Below are 24,094 nucleotides of genomic sequence, written 5' to 3' on the forward strand. Positions count from 1 at the left end.
CACAAACTTTACATATGACACATGTTACTATGAGTGTTGGGGTACCTCTGAGCTGTAAAGTGGAGGTGTGACCAAGTCAGTACCCCCCAAAGACCAAGCAAAACATGTGAGGAACAGGAAAGAGCCAGAGAACCAAGAGGAACTTATTAAGCACTGACAGAGCAAAAGAGTGACGGTATGAACTTTATTATCATTGCTGAAAGAACCAGAGCTTCCACAGACTTCAAAACCATGTTTATTTATAAAATATACTTAAAAGGCTTGACCAAAAAAATAAGGCTTCAACCTCCTCAGTCTCCAATATTTCATCCTCATTCATCACAATTAACAATCAAGTCTTACTAACTCAGCTCCTGCGTTCTATGTACAAAAGAGTCTGTAATTACAGTATTTCATTTTATGAATCATACTGCTGAAAACAGTTATGTTTTGGTACTTGGTAAAATAATGTTCTGTACAGAAAGTTACTGGAATTCCTCAAAATGTACTGAGAAGGTTAATTCACAGTAGTGATTTTCTAAGGCAAACTATTTTAAATGAATGAAGTGACTCATCTCACAACATTGTAAACACTATAATGTAATACAAGTTTAAAGAGAAAATACAAAACTTTATAGAGATGGAGAAAACATTTATCTTTAAATATTAACAATTAACTTTGGTTTTCAGTTTTAATTTCATTTTTAAAATTTAATTCCAGAACTGTGTATGTGTGTGTGTGTGTGCACATTCATGCACACATGCAAGCACACATCACCCTGGTGCTTGAACTCAGGGCCTGGGCACTGTCCCTGAAATTTTTCACTCAAGGCTAGTGCTCTGCCACTTGAGCCATCGCGCCACTTCCAGCTTTTTGCTGGTTAGAGATGAGAGTCTCACAGACTTTCTGGCCCAGGCTGGCTTCAAACTCAATCCTCATTGTACCTCAGTTTCCTGTAATCCTCAGCTAGGATTACAGACATGAACCACTAGCACCTGGCAACATTTATTTTTAATTAATGATTATTTTTTAAGATGGGGTCCTCTAAATGTTGTCCAGGTTGACTCAGAATTCATGGACTCGGGTAATCCTTCTGCCTCAGCTTCCTAAGTAGCAGGGACTACAGATGTGCACCACCACCCTGGCTTCTGACTATGTATTAGAAATAGATGAGGGAGAAACAGAACTGATCCAGAGATATGTGGTCCCAAGTGCAGCAGCAAGTAAGTGTCTAGTCAGGTCACTGGTTGCACCTAGAGAGAGGCTAGAGGTTGGTGCCTGTGGCCTTCATCCATCAGCCAAATCTGATTGTTTGAGGGTCAGAGTACCCCAGGACACATCTGCAGTTCTTCAGTGTCTCTCTAGGAATCTCCAAGTCCATAGTCTTCAGGTCAGATTGTCTGGAGCTTTGTAACAATCAGTACTCTCACCATCTGGTCAAATGAACTACAGATGCAGAGCCCCCTTTTGTCTGGACTCCAGTCCACACTGGAAATGGGCTGGGTGGACAGTGTCACATTCTGCAGAAGACTGACAGAACCCATGACTCCCATCTCCATGCCCTCGGAATCTTTCTTGGAGCGCTGCATGGGGTATTCACTGAAAGCCAGATCACAGGGGGAAGGGGAGAGAAGGCTTAGCATTTGCCATTTTATTTTTACCCATAAACTTCACTGACACGGGTTTTCTTTCTCACTTGATTTATAGAGCAGTTACTTCAAGAATCTTCACAATGTTGAGCTGCACATGAGTAGAGACACTACTCACCTTGTCCCTATTCCCCAAACATCGTATAACAGGTTTATTCCTTTCACCAATATTAGAGTTCCATTTATTTAAAGTGAAACAATTTTAAACTTTCTCCACTAATCAACTATCAGGACACTGCAAAAAGATGTTCATCCTTTTCATAAAACCCTGTGTATATACAGATATATGCATTTATATGTATATATACACACATGTGTATATGGACATGTAGATCATCTACACTTCTATATAAATACAATCCTGAGATATCCATACTAAAAAAGAGGGAGAATTCAATGAGGACATATTTTTCTAAAGGAAAAAAAAACAAATATAACTGTTGTAGCATAAAGGCAATACTTACCGGGTAGTATGAACTAGGACTGTGACAATTCAATGAATGTGTGTGTGTGTGTGTGTACATGCGCGTGCACAAGTGCACTTTGTAGCACTTATGACAGAGATGGCCCTATGCCTAACTGCCAGCTAAACTTGTCCAACTGAAGTTCCTGAATTTAAGCCCTGATACCAGCAAAAAAAACAAAACAAAACAAAACTAAAACTCCTTGATTATGGATGCATGTGCACATGTATATGTGTGGATGAGTGGTGTTTAGAGGAAAATTTATTTTTTCCCCTCCAAACAGATAGAGACAGATACAAAATGCACCTCCAAGTGTGTGTGTTATGTGTATATATATATATATTATATATACATATATTTTATACACACACATACAAAGAAAACATAATGAACCCCATGAAATTGTGTTTGAAAAGAGGGGAGTTAAGGGAATGTAATATATATAGAAGCCATAAACATGTTCAGAATACACTGTACACATGTATGGGGATGTTCACACTGAAACCCCCAAGTACTGTTAATAAAAACTTCTTGGTCCTGGTTGGTACCAGTGACTCACACCTGTAATCTTAGCTATTCAGGAGCTGAGATCTGAGGATCATGGTTTGAAGACAACTCAGGCAGGAATGTCCATGAGACTCTTATCTCCCAAAAACTACTCAGAAAAAGCTGAAAGTGGCACTGTGGCTCAAGTAGAGTGCTATCCTTGAGCCAAAGAAACTCAGGAACAGTACCCAGGCCCTTAGTTCAAGTCCCAGGATTGGCACAAAAACAAAACAAAGAAAAACCCCATATTGGAACAACAACAACAACAAAAATCAGTCTCTTTCCAATGGCTTTATCCTTTAGCAGAAATATCTACACATCTCTTATAAACAAAGCAAAACAAAGTCTTAGTGTCTCTCTACTGCTTTCCCTAGGCTCTGTGATCACTTTTCTGTAACTTCACAGAAAGTGCATGGTGCCACATGGCCACCCAATTCCCAGGCCAAGAAATACTTCGTACTCTTATGAGAACGTATAGGCTCGGTAGCCCTGCTAACCTTGTCCCGCTGAAGGTTCAAACTCTGATACAAACACACATACACACACACAAAAAAACTAAACCAAACAAATTCAGTTATGGATGTGTATGTGTGTATATACTCATACATACATGTATGTGCTTACGTGGTGTTTTGAGAAAGATTTTATTTTTTTCTTACTTTGCTAGTAAGGAATTCAGAAACATCACTCACTCCCAATTTGTATCAGATGTTTAAACAGTGACTAGTGACATCTCTCACAGTACCTCATTGGACCTAGGTACACAGAAGGCAAACTCAATAGTTCTTGGATATTGTTATAAGAAATGTACCCTGATGACTATAATGTGTTAACACTTAGATCTAGCTAGTGGTGCTGTTTTGGGAAGCGTCTAGAAAGTTTAGCAGGTGGACCTAGGGTGACCGGGGTTAGGTTTTGAAGGTTTGTGTCCAGGTCTCTTCCCCTTTCTGCCGTGAGAAAACACTTCTCTGCCACGGGCTCCCATCACCATACCATGTTTGACCAAGGCATGAGGTCAAGTGACCATGGATTCAAGTCTTTGAAACCATGAGCCAAATGAATCCTGCCTTAAATTCTGCAGGTGTTTTGTCACAGCTATGCAAAAGTAACTAACACAAAAACCAATCAGTAGCCTTGGGCTGTTTTTGGTTCTATTGCAATGGTATCTTATGAATTTAGGCAACTGAATTAGCAGGATCTAAAATAAAAAATTCCAGTCTTTTTTCTACCTTCCAGAGGTAGGCAGAAGACTCAGGCCAAATATTTCACTTTATTTTTCAAATATTGGCACTAGGCACTGGTGGCTCAACACCTATAATTCTAACTACTTAGGAGGCTGAGATCAGAGAATATTGGTTTGAAACCAGCCTGGGCAGGGAAACAAAATTATCTTCTTATCTCCAATTAATCAGCAAAAAAGTATAAATGGAGGTGTGGCTTAAGTGGTAGAACACCAGCCACGAGTGAAAAGGTTGAGTAAGAGACCCTGAATTCAAGCTCTGCATTAAAAAAAAAAAAAGTGTGCAAAAATTAGGAAAAAGTTCCTAAGCTCTTTTGATATATGGAAGATACAACTACAATGACAACTATAATGTGCCAAAAGAAAGCTAACATGTTAATCATAAAGTGCATTAAAAAAGATGCTTAGAAAACAACAGTTATGTAACATCATGAAAGTTTCAATCATACCCAAATGAACCAATAAGTCAACGGAGGAAAACAGACAAAAAAGTTCAATCTAATCCTACTTTACACCCACAAGTACTTAAAAAGAAGCAGAGCACACTGGCGGGGACTTACTACTTCCAGAGGTGAAGGCTGCCAGCGCCTCCAGCTGTCAGAAAGAGCTCTCTGTTCTGGGGCAGGTGCCGGACCTGCCAGAGGGTAGATTTATGAGCCTAGACAGGACAAGAGACACATTGTGATTTACATGTAAAAGAGAAGAGAAACCTCACAAACAAAGTGTTTTACTCAGTAACTCCAGTGGTTGGGAAAAGAATGAAGGTTTTTTCTAACACATCTCTTCTTGAGGCCAACAGAAACTTACAAGAGCCCATCAGAAATTAGGAAAAGCATTATTTTCTTCATCACTCTATGACCAAAATTCTACTGGATTAAAAAGTTTATAATACCATATAAATTATGAGACTAGATTTTACATATTAAACATCTCCAGTTCATTCTAAGGAGAAAAGCACCCCAAATACAAAAATATAATAATACTTCTCCCTTAGTGAAAGAAAAGTATAGACTGATTTTCTTCTTAACACTAGTTTTTATAGTAGTCTTGGGTTCCCTGGAAAACTGAGTGGCCAATATAAAATTCCCCTTTATACATTAGTTTTCAGTCGATTGCATTTAACTTGTCCAGTCTTCAAAATAAGGACCATAGATTTACAATGTTCATAGTCACATAAGTGTGTGTGTGTATATATATATATATATATATATATATATATATATATATATTTATATTACTACTGTGTATTAAGCACAGTAACTGATGCTTTAAATAATTTCACTTAATATAGAAAACTAGAATACAAAATAATACACAGAAATGACATAATTGATGTATATTAATACATTTTGGTTTTTATTTTTTATTTATTTTTGGTTGGTCATGGGGCTTGAACTCTGGGCTTTGGCGCTGTCCCTCAGCTCTTCAGCTCAAGGCGAGCGCTCTACCACTTGAGCTACAGCGCCACTTCCAGTTTTCTGGTGGTTTATTGGAGATAAGAGTCTCAGGGACTTTCCTGCCCGGGCTGGTTTTGAACTTTGATCCGCAGATCTCAGCCTCCTGAGTAGCTAGGACTATAGGTGTGAGCCACCAGCACCCAGCTTAATACATTTTGAAAAGTGTATCAACTGCTTATTAACATGAACATTATATATTTGTTAGAAAATGCCAGGATAGGTTTCTGTTAATCAAATTCTTAGTACCAGCTAGGTTTCTTGTGACTGTCCCTATACTACAAAATTAAGATTCCTAGCCAACTAAGATCGTTATTATAAGCAAGAAGTTTCCAGTTGGTTAACTTTGGGAATTACTGTTATCATAAAAAACTTGTGAAGTAAAGATAAGCATTCAAGTATGACAATATACTATCTGTGTTTTCACCATTCAAAGTGCTGTTTAGTAGTTGAAACTTAAACTATTTAATGTCATTTAATAAAGTGACCAAAATGTGTTGTGCTCTTTAAAAAAAAAACTTAGGAAGATCTCACAAGAATATAATAAAAAAAATAGCTCCTTTCACATGAAGACCTGGAGGAAACCTGGTGATTGACTGAATTTATTAGTCTGAAACAAGCAATCATTCCTCGCCATGGAAGCCATCTTCTTCATACCTTTTCTGAAACAGAGGCAAAACCCTTGGTTGGATGCTGGGTTCGCATATCAAAGACATGGAATTTTCCTTCCAGAGATGTAGCCACTAACTTATTCATACTTATGTCTTTTCGGTCAAACTCCAAGCTACATACCTGAAAGCAGAGAATACTTATTACTGATAATCTCACCATTACTAAAGAGGGTCATTTAAACTTGGTAAAATGGCATTTAAACTTGGTAAAATGGCTTTTAAACAGTCACTTTTTTCAATCAAAACACTATTATTACTATGATCAACCAAACCATTGTGGGCTTGCATGTTCAGTGAACATATCTCAGAAGCCAGCATGTAACTTCACATCATTTAGCTGTCAAGGCCGCCCCCAGAAAACAGGAGGGAATCACATTCTGCAGTACAGGTGCGCACTCAGGAACCAAAAACACAAAGAGAGTTGGAGAAACTCTCAGATGGAGAAGTTGTTATAACTTCAGGCAAAAAAGAAGCCTCTCCTTTGTTTTTCTTGATATCACACTGTATAACCTGCAAGATTCACAGATAGGCGCAGGTCCACTGACTCCTTTGACGTTGAACAAACCATAGAGGAGTACATGTCTACTTTCTGAAGAAAGCAAGCAGGGTTTTCATTGGATTCCCAAGGAGGTAAGACTCCAAGGGTCGATGAAAGGTGGTACATGCCTGTAATTTCAGCTGCTTGAGAGGCAGACAGGAAGATTACAGTTTGAGCAAGCCCAGTCAAAAGTTAATGAAATTCTATCTCAAAAACAAGCCAGGCATGGTGGCACATGCCTGTCATCCCAGCTACTAGGGAGACAGAAATAGAAGGATCATAGTCCAAAAGGCAACAGGAGTGGAGCAAGCCTCAACTGGAAACGGTAGAGCACCTGCCTAGCAAGAATGAAGTCCTGAGTTCAACTCCTAGTACTAGACAACAAAACAAAGCAAGGCAAAACATCAGTAAAAGGCTGACCGAAATAAGAGGTGCCCCCAGAACTTAGTAGTGGTTCAAGGGGGACAAAAACAAGTTCAGAGTAAATGAATTGCATCAGACAACACATTACCCCATTTTTTATGTTTGTCTCCCACCGCAGTGACATATTTCTGAGATCAAACAGTTTGATATCTCCATTATCATAGCCAGCGCAAACAACACGTTCCTCTTGATTATAAGCATTGCCTGCAAGTCAAGATACAATATTTCAGGTTTTTACCAATTTGAAGGCTGCTAAAAAAATGTTATAAAACTATATCTGACTTAGAAAAACCACATTGAGGCCAGATGCTGTTGGCTCATATCTGTAATCCTAGCTACTCAGAAAACTAAGATCTGAGGGTTGCAATTCAAAGCCAGCCCAAACAGGAAAGAAAGTCTGAGAGATTTATCTCCAATTAATCACTAAACTACCTGAAGTAGAGCAAAATAAAACTAAAAACTAAAAAACCAGCTAACAGATAGCTAAGGCCCTGAGTTCAAGCCCCAGAACTAGCACAAAACAAAACAAAACCTCATGGTAGGTAGAATTCCCTTTTATCAATCCTGACAAGATGCCAAGATAATTAAATTGGCATTTAATTTTTTAAAACCAAGTTAATTACTTGAAATTCAATACAGAGGGTTACTTGAAAGTGTTCATAGGATTTGAAGTTGAAAGACAATGCTTTCTCTATACAAAGACTGCAAAGGCTACAGATCACCTATTGTTCAACTATCACCTCTATGTTTCTATTTCTTTTCTTTTACTGTTTCAATACAAACAGAAACTAAGCCTACTTATTTGGCAAAAAAAAAAAAAATGTTCTGGTATTCTTCTGTCTTTACAAGGAAAGCTTCAATGAGGTGGAGCATGTTGTAACTAGTGTTAGTGTGGATGATCACATCCAAAGTTTATATTCTGTAATTAAATCCATCGGGCTTAGATCCAGGATCATCTTTCTTAAGGACCTCATGCTCAGGAAAGTGTGTGAAGGGAGGGAGAAGCTGGTCACTGTGCTAGCTATCTAGGTATCTTATCACACACAATGTCTGGCCTTTTCCTCTCAGCCTCCAACTAGATGATGGTACAGCAGCATCTTAACTTTGTGATGGTCTAAACTGTCTCTGTCAACTTCCTTTAAAGGCATCCCACCTTTTGTGAGCTTTTCATTTATTTTGCTGTGTGTGTGTGCGTGTGTGCGCACACACGCACGCACGCCTGCCAGTAATGGGTCTTGAACTAAGGGCCTGAGCTCTGTCCTTGAGCTTTTTTCACTCAAGGCTGGTATTCTACCACTTGAGCCCCACCTCCATTTCTGGCTTTTTGATGTTTTGTTTTGTTTTCTGGTTAACTAGATCAAAGTCTCACAGACTTCCCTGCCCTGGCTGACTTCAAACCAAGATACTCAGATCTCAGCCTCCTGAGCAGCTAGGATTACAGACTTGAGACAATGGCACTCGGCTAAGTTTCTGGATTAACAACACTTTTCACCTCGCGATGATTGTCAGAAATTCAGCTGCCATGGACAGAAATCCCAAAGTCTGACAAGTTCTACTTACTCTGCTATAATGTCATCTTGCTCATGTCGTGTAACTACTCTTCCCTGGAATATTGCCAAGAGTGCAACCTCACAGCTCCTGACTACTCATTTCTCCTCTCCACACTTCACCAGTAAAGTTCTTAAAGGTACAGGATCAAATCCCTCATGCAAATGCCTTCAGAAGTTTACCTCCAGACCATTCAAAGACTCCTGGCCATGATCCAGGGCCATCTCTAAGGTTACTCCTACCACTATTCCTTTCTAGATATTTTGGGGCAGTTTCAAGTTACTCCCTTATGTTTGATATTTCCCTTCAACACCTGAGGTGGAAATCCAATGAGGCATCGATCCCTCTGGATTCTTTTGGATCTCTCTACGCCTCATGGAACTTTTGTTGTTCTTGTTGCTAGTCCCAGGGTTTGAACTCAGGGCCTGGCCAGTGACCCTGAGCTTTTGCTCAAGGCTAGCACTCTACTACTTGAGCCACAGCACCACTTCCAGCTTTCTGTGCATGTAGACGGAGGAACCGAACCCAGGGCTTCGTGCATGCAAGGTGAGGACTCTACCACTGAGCCATACTCCCAGCCCATCATGGAACTCTTTATTCCTCATACTGTAATTAATACGGGCCTCTTGCTCTCTTTACTAAACTATCTATGGTTATTACCATCTCAATTTGTAAAGAATCATTCCAAATACTGATCCTGAAATTTCTGCCCCAAACACATGCAAGTTCATATTATTGATCATAGTATATAAGCACAAAGTAATTCCCATCTGAAAGAAAGAAATTGGAAATAGAAACACTTTCTCTGATTAAATATCAGTCCTAGGTGGGCCTGGTGATGTACACTTGTAATCCCATCCACTCAAGAGGTTTAGGCACCTCGTTCCAAGACAGCCTAGGCAATTATCAAGACCCTGCCTCAAAATCTTAAAAGAAAATAAAAGGTCCTCTTATTTTTCATTTGCATTGATTAGTTATGCAAGGGGGAAACTTAAAAAGAATTGGGGGAATGTAGCTCAGTGCACATGTGTGAGGCCCACAGTACCACTAAGTAAATAAATAATTGTCCAATTTTTGAAAACACATAGTAAACAGTTTACAATGTTAATTCACTTTTCATTCTTATTAACTCAGTAGAAGTATACTGAGTAAAAGCAGAACAAAGAGAGAGGTTGAAAGCCAAATATGGAGCCAGAGGTAGTGGTGCATGTCTATAATCCAGGTATTCAGGAGGCTGAGGCAGAAGGAGTGAAATGTTCAAGGCCAGTTTGGGCTACATATTAACACCTTGTCTCCAAAAACAAAACAAAACAAAAACTAAATATGGTCCATTTCCATTAGCAGCAAAATTATTTTTTGTACTCAAACAATTTTAAGGGCTGGGAAGGTGGCTCAGTGGTAGAGTGCTTGCCTTGCATGCATGAGGCCCTGGGTTCAATTCCTCAGCACCACATAAGCACAAAAAGCCAGAAGTGGCACTGTGGCTCCAGTGGGTAGAGCGCTTGCCTTGAGCTGAGGAGCTCAGGGACAGCACCCAGGCTCAGAGTTCAAGCCCCACAACTCTCTCTCTCTCTCTCTTTCTCACTCTCTCTCTCTCTCTCTCTCTCACACACACACACACACACACACACACATACACGGAAAAGAAAACAAAACAAAACAATGGTAGCCGGGCACCAGGGGCTCATGCCTGTAATCCTAGCTACTCAGGAGGCTGAAATCTGAGGATCATAGTTGAAAGCCAGCCAGAGCAGGAAAGTCTGAGACTCTTATCTCCAATATACAACCAGAAAACTGGAAGTGGCGCTGTGGCTCAAGTGGTAGAGCTCTCACCTTGAGCTGAAGAGCTGAGGCCAGCGCCCAGGCCCAGAGTTCAAGCCCCACAACCAACCAAAAAAAAAAGAATGGGCTGTGTGTGTATGTGGGGGGGGAGGGTAATCTTCAAATACTTTGTTTTTTTTCATCTGAACTCCAAATACCAGCATTCCCCTAGAGTTTACCAAATGCCACAGTCCAACAGTCTCTCTTGTTTTCTCCTTGCACAGGTTCCATATTAGCAACAGGGTCATCTTTTTGCCGTGGGTCCCACACCTTCACAGTTCCTGCCAGGAATAAAAGTGACCAATCACAAGGCTTTCTGTACACATGGCAATATTACAGATGTTAAGGCATTTGAAAATACTCACATTTACCTGATTTCTAATTGGTTAATTTTATTTGATATCAGAGATACAAGCCCATATGTTACTATTTAACATGATTTTGTAACAAATACACAGAAAAGCCAACAACTGTTCCTAAGTTTTCCACACGTTATGACTCACAGGGCAAACACAAGTTTGTGCAGTCAGACCATGCCTTGTTTTCTTTGTTTGATGTAAAATTAATGTATTATTTACTTAGAATACCAGCATTGTTTTGATTTTTGTTTTTCCCTTATATAACCCTTAGCATTTTTCTTATACAGAAGAAAAGCTCTAATTTTTACATCTGCAGTTTTTTACATGGGGTTTTTAGGAATACTATTTTCATACAATTAAGTTTAATTTCCCTTAGGCAGCCATAAGGAGGGAAATGTTAAACAAAATTAACAAATATTTCTTCTCAATTTAATTTCAACCCCCTCCTGTTAAGTCATATTACAAGACTTTACTAAGTATTGGCACTGACTACAAGAAATGCAAATATATATCATTATATGGCTAAAAGGTAATTATAAGTATCTGAGAGAGAATAGAAAAAGAAAAATGTTAAAGGCAGCAATAAACTTGGAAAAGGGAGAGATATCTCACTATATTTATCTCCAAGGATAAAGATGCTCATTATAAGGGCTCCTATAAGGAGAAAAACATTTCTCAAAAACATGAGATTATTATCTAACCCTACACCATTTACACAAATTGGTAAGATTTGTGGTAACTTTCTAACAGTTAAATTAGCAAAGAACATTAAAAGATAACTCATAAAACAAAATGAATTAGTAAGTAAATACAGAAAGACACTAACACAAGTTGGAATGGAATACTATTTTTTTGGGGGGGTCCGGTTTTGGGGCCTGAACTCTGGGCCTGGGCGCTGTCCCTCAGCTCTTCAGCTCAAGACTAGCACTCTACCACTTGAGCCCCAGTGCCACTTTCGGCTTTTTTTTTTTTTCTGCTTATGTGGTGCTGAGGAATCAAACCCAGGGCCTCATGCAAGCGCTCTACCACTGAGCCACCATCCCAGCCCCTGGAGTACTATTTTTAATTTATAAAATTAGAGTGAAAAAGTGGAGCTATGAATCAAGCAAAACAGGTAAGGGCCAGCACTCAGGCCCTGAGTTCAAGCCCAGAACCTACAATCAATCAATCAATAAACAAATAAATAAAATCAGACAGAAAAAAAAATGTCATTAGAATAGGCTAGAAACCCATGTCGTCCACATTATAAACGTATTTCATAAACTTTGGGAATAAAATTTAGAAATCACAAAATATGTTTATTCTTAGTCTATTATTAAAAAAAAAAAAACACTTTTATTCTTTTGTATGTGCTTGTTCTAGTGCTTGAACTCAGGGCCTAAGCACTGTCCCTGAGGTTTTCTTTCTCAAGGCTAGCACTCTACCACTTAAGCCACAACTGCTCTTCTGGCTTTTTGGTAGTTTATTGGAGATAAGTCTCACAGTTTCCTGCCTAAGCTGAGTTCCAACTGAAGTCTTCAGATCTCAGCCTAAAAATGTTTATTCTTCTCATGCTAATAATCATTAATTATTTTCAGTTACTCTCCTAACAATAAAAACCAAAACTCCTAATAGCATATTGAATGTTAATTAATAGACGCACAGTTAAGTACCCTATGGTAGAGTCATACAACAGCAAAACAGTCATTGAAATAATAATTATGAGAACATTAACATTTGCATTGACAAATCTTACATGAACTAAGTAACATATCTAATTTTATTCACGTTAGAATATATAAATTATAGATAAAACTTGAAAGGGAAAGAAAACCTAATGGTTTAATATGGTAGACTGAAGGCTATTTTACCTTGTATGTTCTATATTGCTCTGAGTAAAAACAATTGATTTCTAAAACACAGCTGCTCTTGAGTAACTATTGGAAAGTTCTAACTCTTTTCTACCAATCTCCATTCCTTCATGAATCAACAAACACTGACTCCAAGACAGATATTCAAAACAGCTTTCTTTGGACCTGCTCCCTATAGACCACCCCAGGATAAAAGCTAGGAGACATTAGAGCTTTCAGAAGTACTCAGTGGATGGATTACAGAACTGGCTGTCAATGACAAGTTTCACCAGTACTAATTCTGCTTTTATTAAAAAATAAAATGGAATGCTGCCACCCACATTATGTCGTCAGCTGCCTCAAAAACCTGCAAAGACATTTTAAATCTTTCAAGGTTTAAAGGAAACTATCATTGTCAGTCATTGAACTTACACAACATGAAAATAGTAAGTGCTATTGCCTCAATGTTAAAATACCTGAAGTCTGCAATATGGGGAACACGCAATCAAACTTGCCCATTAAAATGTAGACACACGCTTGCTGGGAGTTGGAGGGTCAGGTGGACTGAAGAGGGTTTTCATGAGGATGTACTGCTGCATAGACTTTCATTTGAGAGTTTTTTGAGAAACAGACTAGCTGACTCACCATCTCGACTACCAGTCACAATTTCAGGTGCTCCTTCCCCAATTCCAAGTCCACCAACACCGTCTATCGTGTTCACAATTTCTTTGTGAGCCTTTACAGAATACACTGGCATCTCCGGAGCTTCCAAATTCCTAAACAGAAAACACAGTCTACTTATACCACATGCCCAAACAGCTTAATCCAGAACTAAACTTTAAGACTATGTAGGGAGGTCTAGATGGTTCATGCCTTCCAGTAATCCTGTCTCCTTTGAAGTCTGAGAACCAAAGGACTGAAGTTCAAGGCCAGTGCTGACAGCCAAGTCCAAGAGTCCCCTCTCAGTAAGAAGAAGCTGATTATGTTAGAGTGTGCCTATAATCCCAGCTCTGACAGACACTGTAGAATAGGCAGTGTGGTCCAGGCATGTAAGCAAGACACTATCTCAAAAATAACTAGTGCAAATAGGGCTGAAAATGTGGCTTAACAGTTTAGTGCCTACTTAGCAAATGTGAGACATTGAGGTCAAACCTCGTTACACAAAAAATTATACACATATAAATTCAATATGTAAATATTTGTTTATATAAAACATTACATTGCCTTACTGTGTATAAGTTTCAGTTTTTGATAAATATATACTTAAATTTTTGCTTACAAATGAGTTTTACGATGAAGATACTTTATATGTTTACTTCTGAATTTTCCTCTCTACATGTTCTTCCAAGCCCCCAGTAAGAATTGTTATTATTCAACTTGGAATTTGCATTCCTGTGCCTACTTAGTGTTCTTTAAAGTTGGTCTATCTAGGTGGACTTATTAATAAATGCAGATTCAGCTGGTGCTGAATTATAGGCTCACACCTGTAATCCTAGCTAATCAGTAGGCTGAGATCTGAGGATCAAGGTTCTAAGCCAGCTCAGGCAGGACAGTCCACGAGACTTTTCTCTCTAATAAACTGCTCAGAAAAAGCCAGAAGTGGTGCTGTGGCTCAAGTGGTAGAGCACTAGCCTTGAGCATAAAGAGCTCAGGGACAGCGCCCAGTCCCTGAGTTTAAGCCCCAGCATCAGCAAAACCAGCAAAAAAAAATTAAAAGCTCAAGTACAGCACTCAGGCCTTGAGTCAAGCCCCAGGACCAGCTCATAAATTAATTAATAATTGTAGATTTGTGGGCTGCTCCTCAGATATTATAAATCACAATCTCTGGGTGGGCCCCCTATGCTGACCACTGGTACACTGCAGTCTAATTGTCACAGTTTTAAATGCAGAGTAAATTCGAAGTGATTCAGAATGTTTCCAAAGCAGGCCTTGGAAGTCTGATGTTTAGACCCTATTGAAGGATAAAATATGACTTTTTTAAATTCATTTTTCTTCATAATGTATTATTCTCACCTAGTGACAATTTTTTTATTTTATTTTTTATTTATTTATTTTTTTTGGTCCGGTTGTGGGGCCTGAACTCTGGGTCTGGGCACTGTCCCTCAGCTCTTCAGCTCAAGGCTAGTGCTCTACCACTTGAGCCACAGCGCCACTTCCGGCCTTGTTTTTTTCTGCTTATGTGGTGCTGAGGAATCAAACCCAGGACCTCATGCATACAAGGCAAGTGCCCTACCATTAAGCCACCTTCCCAGCCCTATTTTCTTTTTTAAAAATAAGTACCTAGTGACAATATTTTTACTTATCTCCTCGTCTTGGTCATAATGAGCAACCCAGCCAGTGCTGCTAAAGGCCATCTAACTCAAGATCAGTTCAGATAAAGACATGGAGGAAAGTGCTGTATTGCTGGGCTAGGTGGCTGGGTATTGAATGGCTGGACCAAGCCAGCTCCTTTTACTGTCTCCTTGCCTTCTTCTACTGTCTTCCTTTTTTCCACCCTTACTTTTCTATGGACTAATGCAGTTTTCAAATAGCTTTTCTTCCATGACTATGACTATTAGTAAAATATAATCTCAACTTATTATTAAGGCAAAATTTACTGATAAAATATCACTAACCAAAACCTTGAGCTAGGGAAGCACAAGTGGCTCTTGCCTTTAATCCCAGCTACTCAAGAGGCAGAAATCTAAGGATCATGGTTTTAAGCCAGCCCCCACAGAAAAGTCAGTCAGACTCTTATCTCTAATTAACCAGCAAAAAGCCAGACATGAAGCTGTAGCTCCAGTGTTAGACATTAGACTTGTGAGAAAAAGCTCAGAGACATAACCCAAGGCTTGAGTTCAAGCCCTAATACTGGCACAGATTAATTTTAAAACAAAACAAAACAAAAAACCTGAGCTAGCTCAAACTAGGTTAGAGATTGTTTATCTCTGTACCATCCTTACGAAAGAATAAAGAGATTAAATAGGTTTAGGTACTAGAAGCTCACACCTATATCCTAGCTACTCAACTAGATTTGAGGATTGAGGGCCAAAGCCTGCTAGGGCAGACAAATCCGAAAGACTTTTTTTTTAATTCTAGTCCTGGGGCTTGAACTCTGGGCTTGGGCACTCTTCAGCGCAAGGAGAGCGCTCTGCCACTTCCGGTTTTCTGGTGGTTTATTGGAGATAAGAGTCTCACAGACTTTCCTGTCAAAGGCTGGCTTTGAATGATGATCCTCAGATCCTCAGATCTCAGTCTCCGGAGTAGCTAGGATTACAGGCATGAGCCACCGGCGCCCAGCTCCCTGAGCTTCTTTTACTCAAGGCTAGTGTTGTACCACTTGAACCATAGCACCACTTTTAGCTTTTTTTGAATAGTTTTATTCAAGGTAAGAGTCTCATGGACTTTCCTGCCCAGGCTGGCTTCAAACTGCAATCCTCAGCCTCCTGGATAGCGAGGATTACAGGCAAGAGCTATTGGCATCCACTTCTAAGAGACTTTTATCTCCAAGCAACCAACAAAAAGCCACAACTGAAGGTGTGCCTCAAATGGTAGAATGCCAGCATGACTGAAAAAGTAGAGTACGAAACCCAGTACTAACTACCCCCCTGCAAAAGAGATGAAACAGGACTGTGATGATACTTAAGAGAAATATTTTACTATTTATACATTTTTGCAGTATTGAGAATTGAATCCAAGACCTCATACATACTAAGGATCTAAGCACTCTGCTAAGGATCTACAGTCACTTGGTAATATCTATAAAGAAGATTGTCAACAGTTATATTTATTACATAGTCTTACGTTGAGTGTAATTTAAAGAAATTTAAGAAAAAGAAATATCACACTGATCTTTCTCCCAATTTCTATGAAAGTATATGAACTAGTATGCGAGTTGTGATAAAAACTAATTTAATTAGGGGCTGGGAAGGTGGCTCAGTGGTAGAGCACTTGCCTTGCATGCTCGAGGCCCTGGGTTCGATTCCTCAGCACCACATAAGAAAAAAGCCAGAAGTGGCGCTGTGGCTCAAATGGTAGAGTGCTAGCCTTGAGCTGAAGAGCTGAGGGACAGCGCCCAGGCCCAGAGTTCAGGCCTCACAACCGGACCCAAAAAAAAAAAAAAAAAAACCTAATTTAATTATTAAGCAGCTAAAACAAAGGGAATATAAACTTACTTCATCCAGTTTTACATTATGATTCTAAGACATGACAGTAATTTAATTATAAAGTAGCACATTCTAAGTGAGAATCCAGGAAGGCATATTAGAAAACATGACATGGGGAATATAGTTTCTTTCTAAACATTAGTGTATATATTAAATGGTTGTATTACTTTCTTGAGAGGTAATTAAAACAGACTTTCAATTCAGTCAATTCTATAAAGAAATAACTTTAAGACAGACATGAAAATTAAAGGCACTTGGCACAATTGTGACTTTGATCATTCCAAATAATTTTATTCTTGATTTGTTCAACAGATGTGTTTCTAAAACATTATGCCTAGAGGTTAAAACATTTAAAAAGCAAACTTTTTCGGCAGTCTATAATGCCAAATCTCTTGCCAAAATGTAAATAAACATAGTATCAGAATTTCTATGTCATATACGAGGTTTTGTATATTGTATCTTTTGTGTGAGGGAGTATGAGTATGTGGGAGTGTACAAGAGAAAGAGAGAGCCCAATTATTAGAGCTTGAACTCAGGACCTCCTGTTTTCACTTTGTATTGTCTGTTCAACCTTGGCTCTTAATCACTTGACCCACATCTCCACTTCCAGCTTTTTGCTGGTTAATTGGAGATAAAGAGTCTCGTGGAATTTTCTGCCCAGGCTGGTTTTGAACCATGATCCTCATATCTCAGCCTCCTGAGTAGCTGGGATAATAGGTGTGAGCAGCCAATATATGGCCCTGTATATTGTATTTTTAACAGTAGAGAGCAGAAGTTTATTTGCAGATTTAGGGCCTTAAATACTAGCATCAAAAAGTATGTGAGGAAATAAATACTGACAATATAATTTGAAATATCCAGGAAAATACTATTATAAAGTGGATTTTAAAAGATGAAATCCAGCCGGGTGCTGGTGACTCACTCTTATAATCCTAGCTACTCAGGAGGCTGAAATCTGAGGATTGTGGTTCAAAGCCAGCCTGGGCAGGAAGCTCTGTGAGACTCTTATCTCCAATAAAGCATCAGAAAAGCGGCACTGTGGCTCAAGTGGTAGAGTGCCAGCCTTGAGCTAGCACCCAGGCCCAGAGTTCAAGCCCTACAACAGAACAAAAAAAACAAAAAAAAAAAAAAGATGAAATCTAGAAATATATATTAAAATACAGTCTCCATACTTTTATAGTTAATATTGAATGAGGAAAAAATTTTAATTAGAATTCTTTCAAAGGAAGAATAATAAAACTATCAAAAAAAAGTGCTTGTGTTATCTGTCAGGACGCTGATTAGACAATCTTACCATATATGAAGGTTTCCAGCAAAATCTCCAGTAGCTAAATATCTCTGCTGCAAAGATGTTGCACCAAATGTTCCACATTTAATGGCTTTGGCCTTTTCAATCTTGATAGAGGGGGGAAAAAAAGAGTACACATTAGTTAAGCAGTTATTTATAAGCCACAATATTTATGACTCTGCTATGGGATTTGAAAAATTACATAATATAAAAAGCAATTAAAATATTTCCTGATTTCAAAAAAAATGTCATACTCTTTCCTTAGTTGTTTTCCCCAAATTTAAAAGTATTTAACTGTGGCTGGGTGCCAGCGTGGCTCATGCTGGTAGTACTAACTTTTTAACAGGTTGAAATCTGAGGGTTATACCTGGGCAGGAAAGCCCATGAGACAATCATCTCCAATTAACCACCAAAAAGCCACTAGCCTACCCTTGAGCAAAAAAGCTCAGGGACAGTGCCTAGGCCCTGAGTTCAAGCCCCAGGACTGGAATGTACACACGCATGCACACACACGCATACACACACACACACACACACAAACACACACACACACACAAACCTATATAACTGTCAAAAGTGGTTTTGTTTTCTCATCTCTCTGGAGAGATATTCAAATGGGAACAACTACCATCTCCAATCATTTGCAAGTATGAAAGATTCACCTTTTTTTTTTCAGGTCATGGTGCCTGAACTCTGGGCCTGGGCACTGTCCCTCAGTTCTTCAGCTCAAGGCTAGCACTCTACCACTTGAGCCACAGCACCACTTCCAGCTTTTTCTGCTTATGTGGTGCTGAGGAATTGAACCCAGGACCTCACGCATTCAAGGCAAGCACTCTACCAATGAGCCACCTTCCGAGCCCCCCCCACACACACCTTTTTTTGTTGGTCCTGGGACTTGAACTCTGGGCCTTGGTGCTGTCCCTCAGCTCTTCAGCTCAAGGCAAGCGCTCTACCACTTGAGCTACAGTGCCACTTCTGGTTTTCTAGTGGTTTATTGGAGATAAGAGTCTCATGGACTTTGGCTTGAAATGTGATCCTCAGATCTCAGCCTCCTGAGTAGCCAGGACTACAGGAGTGAGCCACCAGCACCCAGCAAAAGTTTCTGCATTTAATGTGCTGTTCTTTAAGATCCTCAATAGAAATGTGAACATAATGAAGACATCATTCTTTTCAGATGGCAAAGGCACAAAAACACTCCTCTGTCTCCTAGTTTCCCTGCAGAGTCCTATAACCAGAAGATGTTTATGTCACCCTTGCTCTGGGCCCTTGCCAATTCATAGCAATTTGCACACCTGTGTGTACCAAGACATTGCTAATAGTATTAACCAATCTGAAGTTTCTTTCATTTAAAAGTCTACAGCACTGAGTGCTGTGTCTAATCACATTAGTAAGACAATCTCATGCTAATACGCTGTTGAAGGTATGAGGCTCACAGAAATCAGGTGCAGAATACTCATCGTAAGGGGCCGAGAAAATGATATAATCAAATACCCTCCTGTCACAGGAGACTGAAGTCTACTGCTCCACAGATTTTCCCATGCAGCATTCAATGTTTAGTGAAATGTTAGGGAAACACCATTATTCTGAACATCTAAACTACTAAAGGCTCCAAAATCTGAAATGCTTTGAATGCAGATAGGGTGGCACAGGTAGGAAATTCCATGCCTGAATTCACATCATGTGATTCATCAGTCAAAAGGCAAACTCACTAAAATACTGCATGCAATTGTCTTCAGGTCTAGGTATATATTGAAACTTTGTGTTTAGACTTCAGACATTTCCAATGTGTCTCATAATGTATATGCCAATATTCCAAAATCTGAAATCTAAATTCCTGGACCCAAGCATCTCAGATAAGGGGCAGTGACTCTGTACATACTGTCACTGAACTAGATAAAGAGAAATAAAAAATAAATAAGGCAGACACTGGTGGCTCACACCTGCAATCCTATCTACTCAGAAGGCTGAGAACAAAGGATTGATCCAATGTGAAACCAGCTCAGGGAAGGAAAATCCATGGAGACTCTTATCTCCAATTAACCACCAAAAAGCCAGAAACTGAGCTATGGCTCAAGTGGTAAAGAACTAGCCTTGAGCAAAAAAGCTCAGAGATAGCACCCAGGCCCTGAGTTTAAGTCCCAGAACTGACATTAAAAAAATAAATGAAAGAATGAATGAATGTAAACTTATCACCTCATCATTTGCAGGAAGTGAGGACACATTTTGTTCATAAGGGCTGAGTTCTGTTGGCAAATAAACTTCTAAAAGCAGGCATGTTTTCTCTTTCTTCACACATTTGTGGAAATTATAAAAGTAACTGAATTAAGAGAGGACACTACTTACATTACTTTTTCATAGGGTACAAAAGGGCTCCTTCTCTAACCGTTAAACATTTTGTATAGAAAAAAAACTATGCATAGAATTCAGTGGTAACTTAAAATCTTTCTTGCTAGAAAACTGATTGGTTGGTTAAAAAATTTATAGTTCACACAAAAAATAAGCATCTAAAGGATAATTTCTGTTGATCTGATACAAAAATGATCATTGATGATAGTTTACTTGATCTAGCCTTTGGCATTCTTTGCTACAACAATACATTCCAAAGATTAAACAAGCCCATAATCAATAATTTCTGCTGAGCTATTTTTGTTCTGTCTGTGGGTGGGTCTAGTACAGCTTGTCAGTATTTCCTCCTCCACATCCTGGCACTACTTAATTAACATAAAAAGGTTTATTCAACCCAATGCTAACAGGCAGTGAATACAGGGACTTAAAAAAATAGGTTTTTACTAATTTTTATAGTATAAACATCCATAACCATAATTGAATTTTTCAGGGCAATTCCTGTTCATTTGGTACCTGGTGCCAATTAAGGAAAATTTGTGGTTTATAAGTTGATGCAAGGCTTGAAGGGAAAGAGACACTTGGCTAGAGAACTTTGTGTGGTGTAACCAACTGTTCAGGAGACCCTACCCTGAATTTTCTATCTATCCTGTTAGCAAGGAGATAAAGTCACTATCAACACTGATTTGCTTCTTTCACATGTTATCTTACAACGCTCGAACTATGAAAATGGACTACGCAATTCAAGGGCAGCGATGGGAGGGAGGGAATGAGAGGGATAGAGGGAACAGCTACCACTAAGCAAAAAGAAAGAAATGTATATATTACCGATGTGGAAGAAATAGTTGTACTGTCAAAGCTCATAGAATTCACAAACTTTATATACTACAATAATGACATTTGCCTAATGAAGGTTAGAATGTGTTTGTGACTTGAACTATCACTATCTCACAATACTGTGAAATTTATGTCACTTAATTACAATAAAAATTATTTTTGAAAAAAGATGCATGGGCTTTGGAGCATGTTTAGGGGGTGGTTCTAGCATGATAAATCAAATATTTGGCTAGGAGCCAGTAGCGTGTATCTGTAATCCAGCCAGGACAAAAAAATCTCCAAGATTCTTATCTCCATTAACCAGCAAAAAGCTGGATGTAGAAAAGGAGGACATGGAGTCTCAAGGAGAACACCAGCCTTGAGTGAAAAAACAAAAAACAAGGACAAAACTTAAAGAGTTAGAGGCCCTGAGGTCAAGCCCCAGTATTGGCGCTCATGTGCGCACACATATACACAAGTATGTTCCCTAATATTTTATTTGGTCCAATCATTCTCAACTCAGCATGCACTAGAATTATATGGCAGAAGTTCAGAGACAATACTGATGTCTGTGCATCTAGGTCTTACTCTAGTTAGATACAAGAGTATCACTGAATCTGAATTTCTAGGACTAAAGACTAAGGCAGGAATACACACACACACACACACACACACACACATATTTATACATATATGGGGGAGGGGGAGGAGAGGAGGAGAGAGGAGAAAAGGGGAGGAGAGTGCCAGTACAGGACTTGAACTTGGGGCCTGGGTGCTGTACCTGAGCTTTTTTACTCCAGGTTAGCACTTTATCACTTGAGGCATAGCTCCACTTCCAGCTCTTTGGTGGTTAACTAGGAGTTAAGAGTCTCACAAATTTAAGACTCTACTGCCTGGGCTGGCTTCAAACTGCGATTCTCGTATCTCAGCCTCAGCAGGAAATTTTAAAACATGCACACACACTAACGACATCAACAAAACACAATCAAATGATTATAAAGCACACTAAGAGATGAGAACCACCAAATATTTAATCTAATTCTTTTTCATTCATTTTCATTCCAGCCAAATACACTCTTAGTTTTTAAATGTTTTTTTATTTGTTTTACTGTATTTTTAGACGGCAGGCTTTTCAGAGAGATACATCTTTCAATTACTTCTGGTCCTTTTGAAGCACAATACTTTGAAAGTGCAAGTTCTCAGAAATTCATGATAAAACAAAAAAGACAACAAAGGATCTAGGCAAAAAATGTAAAAGTGATTATTCCTGAGTTTGAAATTAAGGCTGATGCCCTCTGACACCTCAATTTACACTTTCTAAGTTGTTCTCTTATGAACAATACTTTTGAAAAACAATTATTAATTTGCCAGAATCCTCCAGAAAGTCCATCTGAAGTAATCATGAAGTATATACAAATCATAATTCTTTTCTTAAAATTCTTAAGTCTACAAGATGCTCTATGGTTAAGCCTTGATTAGGATTTGTTGCTAATACTTGGATCTTACAATTATTATTATTATTTTTTGTTGTTGGTCATGGGGCCTGAACCCTGGGCCTGTGCACTGTCCCTCAGCTCTTCAGCTCAAGGCTAGCGTTCTACCACTTGAGCCACAATGCCACTTCCAGCTTTTTCTACTTATGTGGTGCTGAGGAATCGAACCCAGGGTCTCAGGCATGCAAGGCAAGCACTCTACCACTGAGCCACCTTCCCAGCCCTGTCCACATGTTTCCAATGTATTCCCTCATCCCAAGTTAACTAATGATTGCTAAGTCAATATTTACATTTCCCAGGTTATTTCATGTTTATAGACACACACTGACTCATTCTTTCAGTAAATATTTATTGAGTGGTTGCTCCTTACAAACCATACTGAAGAAAGATACTGCCTTTACTCTCCCAGAGTTTTCAACCGAATTAAGAGATCACTGGGGCAGAACGTGTATTTCCAGCACAGAGAAGAAGTACTTAATAAATGCACCATAAAGGAAAATTACTTTGTGTGGGGATGAAGATCAGATACCCCGAACTGGTGACTGGGACAGCCTACCTAACTTTAGGAACTATGTAATACAACAATGCCACACACACCCCTGTTCAGAAACTCTAGGAGTGCTTGGATGGTAGAGAAAACGGCTCATCAGGAAAACGGGCACTCAAGGATGACGCCTCCCATACCTTTTCATCCAGACTGCATCCATCCTTTACCCACCATTTTAACCCCTGTCCCCCTCCACGCTGGTTTGCTCCAGTGTTCCACCGTTCTGCACCTGTAGCATCGATAGTATACGCCTACCAACAGCCTCTCCACAAACCATCGCAAACGGCCTCAAAGGTCCTGGAACTGAGACATGAAATCGCGCTGCTGGGGGAGGCAGGGCGTGGAGGTGCCAAGCCCGCCAGGGAGAAGTCAGAAGGCGCCATCTCTCAGCGTGCACTCGGCTTCTCCGGTCCCGGGCATTTCGAGCTACACCTTGGGGGGGGGGGACGCTGGGCGAAGGCTGCGGCAGAGGGACGCGGACCCCCGGATGTGCACGCACTCCCGGGCCCGGCCGGGCCCGGCACCCACCTCTCGGAGCAGCTTCAGGTCCCCGTGCTGGATCTCGTACAGTTGGATGACGCCGGTGCCCCGGGCGAAGTTGCCCATGGTCACAAACTTGGCGCTGCAGGGCACCCACTTACAGTCAAACACGGTGTAATTGAGGCCCTTCTGGATGTGGGCGATGACCTGAGGCTTCTCGAAGGCCGACATAGCCGAGTTCACGTCCAGTAAACCGCCGCCACAGTCACACTTCCACAACACAAGAACCTAGGAACCGGACGCCAAACAAGAACGGCAGTTTGTCCGTCCCGCTTGCCGTACTGCACTCCGGGCCCTTCTGCTCCTCCACGCCCCTGGCCCCGCCCCTGGCCCCGCCCCCGAGCCCGCCCCGCACGTCTTAGCTCTTTCTAACAATGCCGGATGCATCCTGCGTTCGGAC

General features: G+C 39.9%; 1 protein-coding gene across 3 annotated transcripts; it reads right to left on the minus strand.

The window, feature by feature from the left end:
• Positions 1-956: 956 nt before the first annotated feature.
• Positions 957-23,975, minus strand: Wdr92 (WD repeat domain 92). Of its 3 annotated transcripts, none has more exons than XM_013022452.1 (8): positions 23,683-23,975; positions 17,962-18,062; positions 13,168-13,298; positions 10,514-10,615; positions 7,054-7,169; positions 5,991-6,125; positions 4,440-4,537; positions 957-1,579 (listed from the first exon to the last, which is right to left on the minus strand). In XM_013022452.1, the coding sequence occupies exons 1-8, from the start codon at positions 23,863-23,865 to the stop codon at positions 1,372-1,374; spliced, it is 1,074 nt and encodes a 357-aa protein (XP_012877906.1). In that variant the 5' UTR covers positions 23,866-23,975; the 3' UTR covers positions 957-1,371. The 3 variants fall into 3 exon arrangements, with proteins under 3 accessions (XP_012877906.1, XP_012877907.1, XP_012877908.1); XM_013022454.1 differs by lacking the exon at positions 957-1,579 and adding an exon at positions 1,586-1,897; XM_013022453.1 differs by lacking the exon at positions 5,991-6,125 and having other exon boundaries at positions 23,683-23,959.
• Between the last annotated feature and the right edge of the window lie 119 nt (positions 23,976-24,094).

Source organism: Dipodomys ordii, unplaced genomic scaffold (assembly GCF_000151885.1).
Source record: "Dipodomys ordii isolate 6190 unplaced genomic scaffold, Dord_2.0 Scaffold63, whole genome shotgun sequence".
Taxonomy (NCBI): domain Eukaryota; kingdom Metazoa; phylum Chordata; class Mammalia; order Rodentia; family Heteromyidae; genus Dipodomys; species Dipodomys ordii.

Coding starts and splice junctions, on each gene's coding strand:
- Wdr92 (XM_013022452.1), bottom strand. CDS start 23,865: ATGTCGGCCTTCGAGAAGCCTCAGGTCATCGCCCACATCCAGAAGGGC. Junction 13,299..17,961: donor GCTGGAAACCTTCATATATG/GTAAGATTGTCT, acceptor TTTTCTGTTTAG/GAATTTGGAAGCTCCGGAGA. Junction 6,126..7,053: donor AGACAAACATAAAAAATGGG/GTAATGTGTTGT, acceptor CTCTGCTTTCAG/GTATGTAGCTTGGAGTTTGA.